At 56.1% G+C, this 11,373-nt stretch overlaps 1 protein-coding gene across 1 annotated transcript; it reads right to left on the bottom strand.

The window, feature by feature from the left end:
* Positions 1–3,124: 3,124 nt before the first annotated feature.
* On the bottom strand, positions 3,125–4,021 carry OTOS (otospiralin). The gene is made up of 3 exons (XM_030854034.2): positions 3,964–4,021; positions 3,825–3,851; positions 3,125–3,309 (listed from the first exon to the last, which is right to left on the bottom strand). Exons 1-3 carry the CDS (start codon positions 4,019–4,021, stop codon positions 3,125–3,127), a joined length of 270 nt encoding a protein of 89 aa, XP_030709894.1.
* Between the last annotated feature and the right edge of the window lie 7,352 nt (positions 4,022–11,373).

Raw genomic sequence — 11,373 nt, 5'->3', positions numbered from 1 at the left:
TATGCATTTTATCATAAGTTTTTAAAAAGAATGTGAATGAGAGAGAAGTGAGGGCAGGAGGGAGAGGGGAAGGGATGGTGGGGAAGGAGAGCATGAGATATCTGAGCTAGACTTTTAGAAGTAGGTAGGCTTGGGGGCTAAGCTGCCAGAGAAGTGGGGGTGGGGGGGAGGGGGAAGGGAGGGTGGTTCCAGGGAGACGGGAATTGAGCCTAGATTGAGCAGGGATTGTGGCCCCGGGTCAGGCGTGGGTGGACAGCGCAGGGCCAAGGGAGAAGGGAAAGTGACTGGCCGGGTGGGTGAGCCTCCAATGTCACCATGACACGAGTCACCCCAAGTGCCCGAGGGAAAGTCAGACCAGTGAAGCCTGAGTCCGTGGTACCAGCCAACTCCCCTTCTGAGTCGTTTCAAAGCACAGGGACCCCCATTCCTGTGGAGGGGTGAGGTCTCCAGGAGAGCGGGGCACAGAGTCCGCCCCAGGGGACACATGTTTATGTTTATGGAGGAGCAGAAGCAGGGCAGTGATGTCACAGGGGTGGAAGGACAGGGTAGGCTTGGGGGACCCCCAGAGCACCAGGGGATTGGGCTTGTCGCTGGGTGATCACATCCAGACCATATCCTTTGAGAGTGAAAGGGACCCTATTGGTGACTGCTCCAGGACAGCAGGTGTGAACAAAGAATGTCGCAGGCCGTATCAGTAAACAAAGGATGTTGAGGCCGTCAGGCCCTTAGCCTCTCAGCCTCTGCAGCGGCTCCCACTGTGCACCCTGAGGGGATTCAGGATGGAGGGAAGTAGGATCCTGGCCCGCAGGAGAGTTCAGGTGCATATCAAAGGAGTAATTTCAGTGAGCCCAGATGCTTGCATCTTCCCGTACAAAGAAAAGCACTAAATTCATTAACTTGAGATGTCTGGTTTTCTTTAATTAGCAGGAATCTTTTGATGTCCCAACTACCTAGTCTTTTTTGGCAAAAACTATAGATCCTGGCTCCTCCCTTCCCTTTTCAGGACCCTGAGATCTGAGAGGCTGTCTCCTGAGCTTAAGTCCTCAGTATGTCTGCCAAATAAAACATAATTCTCAACTTCTAGGTTGTGCGTTTTTTTCAGTCGACAGGGGCATTGACTGCTGGGCACAGAGGGCGTGTGGCCCCCCAGGCCATCAGCGGCGAGGCAGGGATGAGAAGACAGTGGCTGCCAGTGGTGCTTGTTGGTAGCAAGCATTGAGGGGTGAAGCCAGCTGAGGACATGGGGCAGGAATTGGAGGGGTCCCCCGCCACCAGGTCTGACTGTGAAGGGAAACCAAGAGGGGTGCACAGAAGGGAAATGGAGCTGTGTGTGCTCAGGTGAACAGAGAGGGTCCTGAATGGGGAGCCAGGTGTCCCCGGGGCCACAGGGCAGGCGGGTAGGGCGTCTGCTGAGGGTTGCTTGAGGGTGGGGTTTTCTTCTTCTGAGAACAGGAGGGCAGCTGGGACTTTGAAGACACGCAATAATGCAGCTATGTGTCTTGGGTGGTCATGGGTGTGTCCAAGAGGGGACACAGCTCTGGCCAGGGCACCCCAGGGGCTTCCCCGGGAGGCGCACGGGAGGCAGTCCTTCGGGCACTTTGGAGGGGCATCTGGAGCCGTCATTCTCCAATGCTTGACGTAACTGGGTGCATGAAAATCCGAGTGGCATGTAAATGACCACACACACGCAAACACACACGCACGCACATGAATTAACACACAGGTCAGCACCATGTCCAGGGGGTGAGGGTGCCTTTCGTCTGGTACGTTTGGTCAAGGCCCAGCTGCCACAAGTGGACTCTCATGGGAGTCGGGACTTTGTGTGTGTGTGTGTGTGTGTGTGTGTGTGTGTGTGTGTATGTGTGTGTGTGTGTGTGTGTGTGTGTGTGTGTGTGCAGTTAATTTACAGAAATCAAACTCAGACCAGCTCAAGGGGGAAAAGAAACAAAGAATGTACTGGTTTTTCCCAAAGCGACAGGCCAGGCCAACAGATTCTTCCTCTTTCACATTGAAGCCTGGACACAGGGAGGGAAGCTACACGTTGGCCACAGGAGGTGGAGACAGAAGTGAGGGCAGGAAGCCTTGCTGGACGGCTGGGGCCAGTGGGTAGCCACTGCCTGGGCACCGCGGCCACCTCCCCTCCCCCTCCCAGGTCCCTCCCAGCACAGCTGGGTGTCCATGCCAGGGTCCCGGGAGAGAACTCTCAGAATAACCCCTACTTCTCACTCACCTTAGAGGACAGCCTGCAGACCCTGGAGGCTGCACACAGGATGGAGTTCATTCCATCACATATTTCCAACGAGCAGAACACGCAGCACCCGAGTTTCACAAAACCTTACAAAATTCTTATTGTGTGTAATGGTTGCTATGGTTAGATGCTAGTACAAATACCAGTGTCTAAAGTTAAATAGGGAGTATTTTCTATTATTTTATTTTAAAGACAAGCAGCTTGCAGCCCATTAAACCGATTTCTTCGCCCCCTGATGGGGCGGGGCTCGAAGCTCGTGCGTCCTGGCTCTGCCCAGGGCAGGCAGCCCCACTCCCCCCAAGTCCCCGAGTCTGCACTGCTGGTGGTCATGTTTTGGGGGCCCTTCTGCCTGCAGACCCAGCGCCCAGGCACTCGGCGATGCCCACAGACCGGCTGCCCTGGTGTGAGCTGAGCGCGAGGGGTGGAGCCCCGGCAGGGCGTCCAGCCCAGGGAGGCCGCTGTGGGTCTGCCTGTTGTCCAGCTCAGTGGCCAAGGGGTGGGGGGGGTTCCTGGGGCGCAGCTGCCTGGATGGGACCTGGGTCCTGTCAACAAGCCAGGCAGTTACCTGGTGTCTGCTTGCCTCAGTTTCCCCCCCTACATTCCGAGGATCCTCCTAGGGTCAGTGAGGACAGGGGGCATTGCAGTTGGTACTCTGTGGACAGACACCATGCACAGGCCTTTCTAAGAAGTGTTCCCTGATGGGCAAGAGGAGCCGGGCTGATTTGTCAAATGAGAGAGTAAGTGGAGCAGAGTGGAGATGCTTCTCCTAAGAAAACCAAGAAGACCACCACGTGCGTCGTGCATTCAAGCCAGGAGTTTATTCAGTACGAGGCCGGCCCGACTCCCACGGGCTGGGGGCCCCCCTGCCCCGGAGGCTCACTCCTCCCTGTAGGGGACGTGGAAGCCCAGGGTGGTCCCCAGCGGGAAGTGGGCAAAGAAGGTGCGGGCCATGTCCTCCAGCTGGGGGTAGGCCCCCATGGCCTGGAAGTGTTGCACATAGTTCCAGAAGTCGGACGTGGAGAAGGGCCAGTAGGGCATGGCCGGCAGCTCTGCGTAGGGGTCTGGAGGGAGGACAACAGTTGCTCAGGGGCTGACCCACCCGCACCTGCGCGGAGGCACTGAGCCTGGCCATCTGAGGAGCAGCTGCGGGTAACACCAGCCCTGCCCCTCAGGACTCCTGGCCTGGGGGACAGAGGAGGGGAGAAGGGCGAAGTCTGGCCCATCCTGCAGACACTGAGCGGGATGCAGGGCATGCGGGTGGGATTCGGACGACACCACAGCCCCCAGCCTTGGAGTCCGGATGCTCTGCACCAAGGTGGGACTAGGGGCCTGAGATGAGAATGCTGGGGTCCTCGGGGGCTCAGAGGGTCTCTCTTGCCCGGTGTGTCCCCAGTGGCTGGAGGAGAGGGCCCAGGGAAGAGGCTGCAGTCCCTCTGCCAGTGCGGCTCAGCCTACACCTGAGCCGGGGCTCCCACTTCCCCTGCTCTGGACCCGAGGCCAGCTCCCACCCAGCCACTCTTCTTCCCCCACCGCCCCCCAGACACGTGAGACCAGAACCGGGAAAGCAATACGGTACCTCCTTCCTCCTGCACCGGCTTGGCCCCTGCGAGGGAAGGGAGAGAAGTCACCCCAGAGGCCCCCCAGGAAGGACCTCACCACCCACCAGTACTCCAGTGCCTAGACAGGACAGCACAGGAGGACAGGCAGCCCCTCACCTGCCAGAGGTCCCAGCAGGAGGCAGAGGGCCAGCCCGGGCACCAGGCAGGTCTTCATGTTCCCCAGGCCTGTCCCCCACCGACCAATGGTGCTCAGGTCCACCTGCAGCAAGAGGAACCCGGACAGGTGAGACCACCCACCCCTCGGACCGCCACTGCTCCCGCCACCCACAGGTGGGCCACTCCTGGGAAAACAGCCCTGGTGAAAAGAGAAGTTGCCAGTGTTTTCCTGACAATTTCGATTTCAGTGGCTTCAAGCCTTTCCTCTGAGGCTAACCCCCAGGCAGAATCAGTTGGCCTTATTTAATTTAACTATTTAAGGAATCCCCCCCCAACCCCGCATATGCCCTCCCCAGAGGTTACCTCGCAGCTGCTGTCCCCCAGCCGTGTAGCCTGGCGGGCGTCTGCTGCCAGCGCACAGGCTCCCCTTTATAAAAGGCCGGGGACAGGGGCAGACGTCACCTCTGTGAACCTTCAAACTGAATATTCCATCCCCGCCCAGAGGACTGAGGGCTTCTGTGACCCTGCTGGCGGCCACCTCCCAGGAGTCCACTTTTGGGAATCTGATCCAAAGATCAAATTGGGAGAAAAACATTTTTGCACAGGCCTAAGGTTTTAGGACTGAATTCAACATTGGTACTCAAAATAAACCCAATTTCCTTTCTACCAGGAGAGAAAGACATTCGAAGTCTGACATTGGGGCTGCGATGCCCCCCTTGTGGGAGCAGGGTAATCACAGAGCTGCCCCGGGGACAGGCAGGCAGGACGGGACCCTCGGGGAGCCAACAGCAGCCCTGGGTCAGCAGTCCCCGCCGACAGGTCACCGTTGAGCACAGTGACAGGCAGGAAGCGGGGTGTCCAGCCTGATGTCCCACCTCCAGACTGGCGCCTCTGGCTTATAAGCAGTGATTAAGTCTGTCGCCATGCAAGACAGCTACTTAGCAGGTGACCATTACAGGTTACTCAGGTATGAGGGGACTATAGCCCCCAGATGCGCAGGAAGGATGTCTTCTGGCAAAGAAGCCCCAGCAGAATTTAGGGGTTCGAGTCCCCGGCTCCACCAGAATCTGCTCACACGTCCCCACCCAAGTGAGGAGGGGCTATGCTTCCCCCCAGAATGCCCAGACTTTCAGAGATGGGACCCGAGAGTCCTCTGTTCAACCTGCCTGTGATGCGGCCGCACACCAGGCTGAACTTTGGGTTTTATTTTCAGAAGTCGGACCCTGTGCCTCCAAGAGAGAAATTCTTTTAGGGAAGCTGAGCTGGGGTCCTCAGGTGGGCACTTGGTAACTGTGTCGGGGACCCCAGAACCTCTCCCAGGTTCGCTAGGAGGCCCCCAGGATTCAGCAGAGGCCGTGCTCACAGCTGGATTCAGGACAGAGAAAGGATCCAAAGCAGCATCAGTAAAAGGAAGAGGCTGGTGGGGACAAGTCGGGGACCAGGCGTGAGCACACGACACAGCTCTCTGCCACCAGCCGTGATGACCTGTGACGTGCTGTCTCCCCGGGGAGCCCGTCAGAGACACAGCACCTGGGGCTTTCCTGGGAGTGGTTGCGGGCACCTGTGCCTGGTGAAGGTTCCAGACTCCCAGGAGGAAGCGGCACTCCGCAAGAACCTCACTGGGCACAAACGTCTAGGGGCCATGAGGCCGTCTGCTCCACGAGGGGGCTGGGGACCCTCCCGGCGCGCCCAGCCCAGGGCCAATCTCACGGGCAGGCCTGTCTGAGGGGCTTTTCTGCACAGCACAGACGCTTTCTGGTTCTCTGTCTGCCCCTGGCTGGGAATCTTAAGCTCTGAGCTCCTCATTTCCTTTTCCCAAATTCTCCAGCACACTTAGAAGCTACCAGCCAACCCAACAGTCTTTACTCCTTATTCCCACTAAGGGGCTGTGACAGCAGCTGCCTGGTCACCCACAGCTGTGCCTCCTGTAGGCACTTGGCTTCGGGACTCGATCTTGCACTTGGTGCCGTGGACGATGGTGGACGACGGAGGCCCTTGACCACTGCGAATGGCGCCACCGATGTCAGAGGCCAGAGAAGCAGCTCCCGAGCCCCTCCTGAGCCCTGTAACCCCCTGGGCCCCTCTCCCGGCTCCAGTACTCCACCCAACAGGGCCACTCGGAGCGTAAGGGGACACGGGGTTTAGGTAGGAACAGGCCTCATGCAGTATGGGGAGCTGAGGATGTGAAGTCTGGAAGGGCGGGTGGGAGCCAGCCTCCGCGGGGTCTGGCGTCTGTGCGTTTCGGGCCCGGCGTTGCGGTGAGCCTGGGACCGCCGGTGCTCTGCAGGGGAAGTGTGCAGCTGGCCGGGGCGCGGCGGGGAGCGGGGACCAGCCGGTCTTGCTACCGTCATCACCATGTTGTCCATCACTAACGGTTCCATGTCTGAAGACGATGTGCGAACATCCCTGTGATGTTGGGGAAAACGAAATAAAATTACAAGTACTTATTTTATAACTGATTACTTCACTATAAAACACTATACATAGAAAAAGTCCACAAGTAATGAGCAGTGATGGTGTTGGGAGCTATGGGTATATATGTTTTTCCTTCTTTCTGGGTATTCGTTTTCCTTAATTCATTACTTTTATTTTATATTGGGGTAGAGCTGATCTCCAGTGCTGTGTCAGCTTCAGGTGTGCAGCACAGTGATTCAGGTATGCATACACATATTCCCACTCTTTTTCAGATTCTTTTCCCATATAGGTTATTACAGAGTATTGAGTAGAGTTCGTCCCTGTGCGGTACAGTAGATCCTTGTTGATTATCTATTTTATATATAGGAGTGTGTATATGTCAATCCCAAACTCCTAATTTATCCCTCTCCCACCTTTCGCCTTTGGTAACCATAAGTTTGTTTACCTTTATAATGGGAAAAAAAATCTTAAGAAAACCCACCACCCCAAGCTCCCTGTTACTTAGCTTTCTGATCTGCTGGCCTGGGTCAACCTCCTGGGTCTTCCATATCCACCCCCAGGTGTGTCCACCCCCAACCTTTTCTTGCCTCCTGAGTTCTTCAAGCTCCTCTCCCTTGCTGACCTGCACACAGAACGTCTTGGGCACCACCTGGAGGGCTCTACCTGGAGGGGCTCCACCTGAAGGGTCCCACCTGGAGAACCCCAACTGGGGCCCACTCCTCTGCCCCCTGGAAGATGGCCCCTTCACCCCCTCACCAGGTAGCCTTCCCCCAGTGACCCTTGCTGGGGCTCTGCACACCCAGCCGTGTACTGTTCTTTTTCAGTGGGACCCCAAAGCAGTGGTTCTCACACTATGTACAGATCGCCCAGGGATCCTGTTAAAATGCAGTTCTGATTCAGCAGGTTGGAGGTAGAGCCTGGGACCCTGCATCCCTCAAGGCTCCCAGGAGATGTCTGTGCTGCTGGTCCCAGAGCACATTTAGGGTAGGGAGGTACGCACAAGCAGGTTCTCCACCTGGGCAGTGTCAGAATCACCTAGGGGACATGGCAGAATGCAGATCCCTGGGCCCCTACCTCTCAGAGTTCTGATTCAAGAGCTCAGGGGTGGGCCCAGGGCTCTGCCTTTCTATCACATTACCAGGGGTGCGCTCAGCAGATCCAGGGCCAGGCTTTGAGAGCAGCTGTCCAGAGAAGTTCTTAACCCTGGCTGCACATGGGGACCACCTGCAGAGCTTTTAAATAGTCAGGATTTCCAGCCCCCAGGCTCCTGAGGCAGGATGCTAATATAATGGTTCAGGGGTGGGACCCAGGCTGGTGGTGGTGAAATCTCTGAAGCCGGGTCGACTGCCCCTGCCCTGCCCTGCCCAGCACCCTCCCTGTGGACGCCTCGGAGCCTCCGAAGGTCCCACCTGCCTGCGGTGAGAAGCAGCTCTGGTTGCAATATACGGGTCTCGAGGGACGAAGTGGACAGAAGCTGCCCGTCTCCCTCTTTGCTACCCAGGCAGAGAGAGGGGCCGGGCTGCGGAGCTCTGCCAGCTGTGCGGGCAGGCGGGGCCGGGGCGGCCGACCTGGGGACCCTTCACCTCTGCGGCTCCACCTGCCCCAGGGGCGGCCTGGTTCCGGTCCTCCCTGGTTCCGGTCCTCCCGGGCCAGTCCCGCAGTTGCTCCCATTAGGAGGTCTCGGGGCGCCCCCTGCTGCCAGCTCGGGAGCACCAGGTGTGGCCTCCTGCTACGGTGCCTGAGCCCCGCACACTCCAGAGCCTGCGCCCCCCAGGACAAGCACCCGGCCCACCTCGGGTCTCCTGAGGGCAGGAGGGCGCTTGCGTCACAGTTCTTTCAGCCGTTCCAACGCAAGCCAGAGCCCTGTTCATTATGAAGTCCTAAAGCCACAGGTCCTCCGGGACACAGGCCCCCTGCCCGGTGCTTCTGGAGGCCCCTCCTCCCTGAGCCCCTCCCAGGACCACCCTCAGCGCGCCTCCACCCGCCGTGTTGATCTGCTGCTGGAAGGGTCCACGCTGCTCACCCAGTCCGCTCCCGGGACCCCAGTGGCCAGCTCGCTTTGCTTTCGGGCCCTGGAATGTGCCCGCCGCTTCAACGCTGGGGAACTTGCTCCCCAGCCCAGGAGCCCCGCCTCCTCTGGAGCTCCCCCATCTCCCAGCCCACGTCGCTCTGTCCCACGTCCCTGGTCCCAGCAGGCGACACTGCCCTCCTTCTTGGCTCTGTGCTCTGCCCACTTCCTTTCTGAGCCCTAGGCTCCTGAGAGAATCCGAGTGTCCCGGGCCTGGAACAGCTCCTGGCCAGGGTGCATGGGGCTGGCTGAGAGCACGGACTGAACACCTGGGTCAGGTCTGTGCTTGGCCGGGTTCACCTGGTCAGTGTGAGAGCCGGGTCCTGCCAGCCACTCACTCGGCTGTCCCTGCGCCCGGCTGTGCTGCCCTCACTCCCCCCCCATGACCCAGGTCCGCTGGAGAAGCACCCGCCCCTCTGCTCCTGCACGGGGAGGGGAGCCTCTCACAGCCACATTCTTTTTTTTTTTTTTTACATCTTTATTGGAGTATAATTGCTTTACAATGGTGTGTTAGTTTCTGCTTTATAACAAAGTGAATCAGCTATACATATACATATGTTCCCATATCTCTTCCCTCTTGCGTCTCCCTCCCTCCCACCCTTCCTATCCCACCCCTCTAGGTGGTCACAAAGCACCGAGCTGATCTCCCTGTGCTACGCGGCTGCTTCCCACTAGCTATCTATTTTACGTTTGGTAGTGTCTATATGTCCATGCCACTCTCTCTCGCTTTGTCACAGCTTACCCTTCCCCCTCCCCATATCCTCAGGTCCATGCTCTAGTAGGTCTGTGTCTTTATTCCTGTCTTACCCCTAGGTTCTTCATGACATTTTTTTTTCTTAAATTCCATATATATGTGTTAGCATACGGTATTTGTCTTTCTCTTTCTGACTTACTTCACTCTGTATGACAGACTCTGGGTCCATCCACCTCATTACAAATAGCTCACTTTCGTTTCTTTTTATGGCTGAGTAATATTCCATTGTATATATGTGCCACATCTTCTTTATCCATTCATCTGTTGACGGACACTTAGGTTGTTTCCATCTCCGGGCTATTGTAAGTAGAGCTGCAATGAACATTTTGGAACATGACTCTTTTTGAATTATGGTTTTTCTCAGGGTATATGCCCAGTAGTGGGATTGTTGGGTCATATGGTAATTCTATTTGTAGTTTTTAAGGAACCTCCATACTGTTCTCCATAGTGGCTGTACCAATTCATATTCCCACCAACAGTGCAAGAGTGTTCCCTTTTCTCCACACCTTCTCCAGCATTTATTGTTTCTAGATTTTTTGATGATGGCCATTCTGACTGGTGTGAGGTGATACCTCATTGTAGTTTTGATTTGCATTTCTCTAATGATTAGTTATGTTGAGCATCCTTTCATGTGTTTGTTGGCAGTCTGTGTATCTTCTTTGGAGAAATGTCTATTTAGGTCTTCTGCCCATTTTTGGATTGGGTTGTTTGTTTGTTTGTTATTGAGCTGCATGAGCTGCTTGTAAATTTTGGAGATTAATCCTTTGTCAGCTGCTTCATTTGCAAATATCTTCTCCCATTCTGAGGGTTGTCTTTTCATCTTGTTTATGGTTTCCTTTTCTGTGCAAAAGCTTTGAAGTTTCATTAGGTCCCATTTGTTTATTTTGTTTTTATTTCCATTTCTCTAGGAGGGGGGTCAGAAAGGATCTTGCTGTGATTTATGGCATAGAGTGTCCTGCCTGTGTTTTCCTCTAAGAGTTTGATAGTTTCTGGCCTTACATTTAGGTCTTTAATCCATTTTGAGCTTATTTTTGTGTATGGTGTTAGGGAATGATCTAATCTCATACTTTCACATGTACCTGTCCAGTTTTCCCAGCACCACTAATTGAAGAGACAGCCACATTCTTTGTTTCCAAACCCACAGGCTCTGATTGTATTTGTCATTTTAAGAAAAGGATTTAATTAAATACCATGAAAGCCAGTGAACGTGAACAGAGTTTCGTGCGTGAAAACTCAGTTGCCTTGGAAAGGCCCACTCGAGGTGAACATTGCCGGAAACTACTGTCGAGTGTGGGTTGGAGAACTCTGCAAAGTTGGAACCGGGACAGACCCACACCTGACATCATGGGCGGCGCATCCGAGAGTGGGCTCCAGGGGGCGCCACGCTCACTGGAATCTGAGGAGAGCTGGTCAAAGCCCGCGAAGGCAGAGGGGAGATTCGGGAGTTACACGCCTAAGGCCCGTGTGATTCTTCACAAAAATCATTCCGTCCTTTCAATGATCTGTGAGAATTTGTGACCAGGTCCCAGTTCACTCCACGAGAAGCCTTCTCCTGAGCCGAGGGGACCCTGGCCTGGGGTGGAGTGAGGCCAGGCAGCGCGGACCCATCAGGTGCCGGGGTGGACAGGTGGAATGCAGGACACCCCGATACTCAAAAGCGTTCACTGATTATTTGAGGTTCTAATCTAACTGGAGCCATGTGGCCCTGCCTGGCCCGTGGTGACAAGCCCAGGTTCTGGCCCAGGCCAAGGCTTTAGGCTCCAGCAGGCAGTGAGAGGAGGCTCCAGCCCTGGGGGCGGGGCAGGCATTGGAGGGTCTTTTCCAAGATGCTTCTTCCTGGAGCATCGCAAAGGTCTTGTCATCACACGGGATGGGCAGCCGGGCTGCAGCCCTGAGCTCCCCCGGTCAGCGAAGCTCCTGGTCTGAGACACCCCGAGTCCACAGCTGTCTAGGGCCCAGCGGAGCTCGTAAGAGAGAGAGCCTGATGGAGCCGGAGAGGTGGGGCAGACCTTCCTAGAGGGCCCTCTTCCTCTCAGGCTTGGAGCTTAGGGACCTTGGGGCCAGGGATGAGGACATGGGGGCAGTGCCCCAAAGCCCCAAGACTCAGAGAATGGGAAGCATTGGCATGAGATGTGAGCTGTGACAGATGCCAGGAGCCTGTGACGCGTCTGTG

The sequence above is a fragment of the Globicephala melas genome, chromosome 7 (genome assembly GCF_963455315.2).
Source record: "Globicephala melas chromosome 7, mGloMel1.2, whole genome shotgun sequence".
NCBI lineage: Eukaryota > Metazoa > Chordata > Mammalia > Artiodactyla > Delphinidae > Globicephala > Globicephala melas.
The sequence above is the reverse complement of the archived record's forward strand: the minus strand, read 5'-3'. Positions and strand labels throughout refer to the sequence as shown.

Bases quoted from the DNA above. Each gene is read 5' to 3' on its own strand.
- OTOS (XM_030854034.2), bottom strand. From the start codon at position 4,021: ATGAAGACCTGCCTGGTGCCCGGGCTGGCCCTCTGCCTCCTGCTGGGA. The intron at 3,852-3,963 runs GTGAGGGGCTGC...CTTCCCTCGCAG, and splicing joins CCTGCTGGGACCTCTGGCAG to GGGCCAAGCCGGTGCAGGAG. The intron at 3,310-3,824 runs GTACCGTATTGC...TCCTCCCTCCAG, and splicing joins GCCGGTGCAGGAGGAAGGAG to ACCCCTACGCAGAGCTGCCG.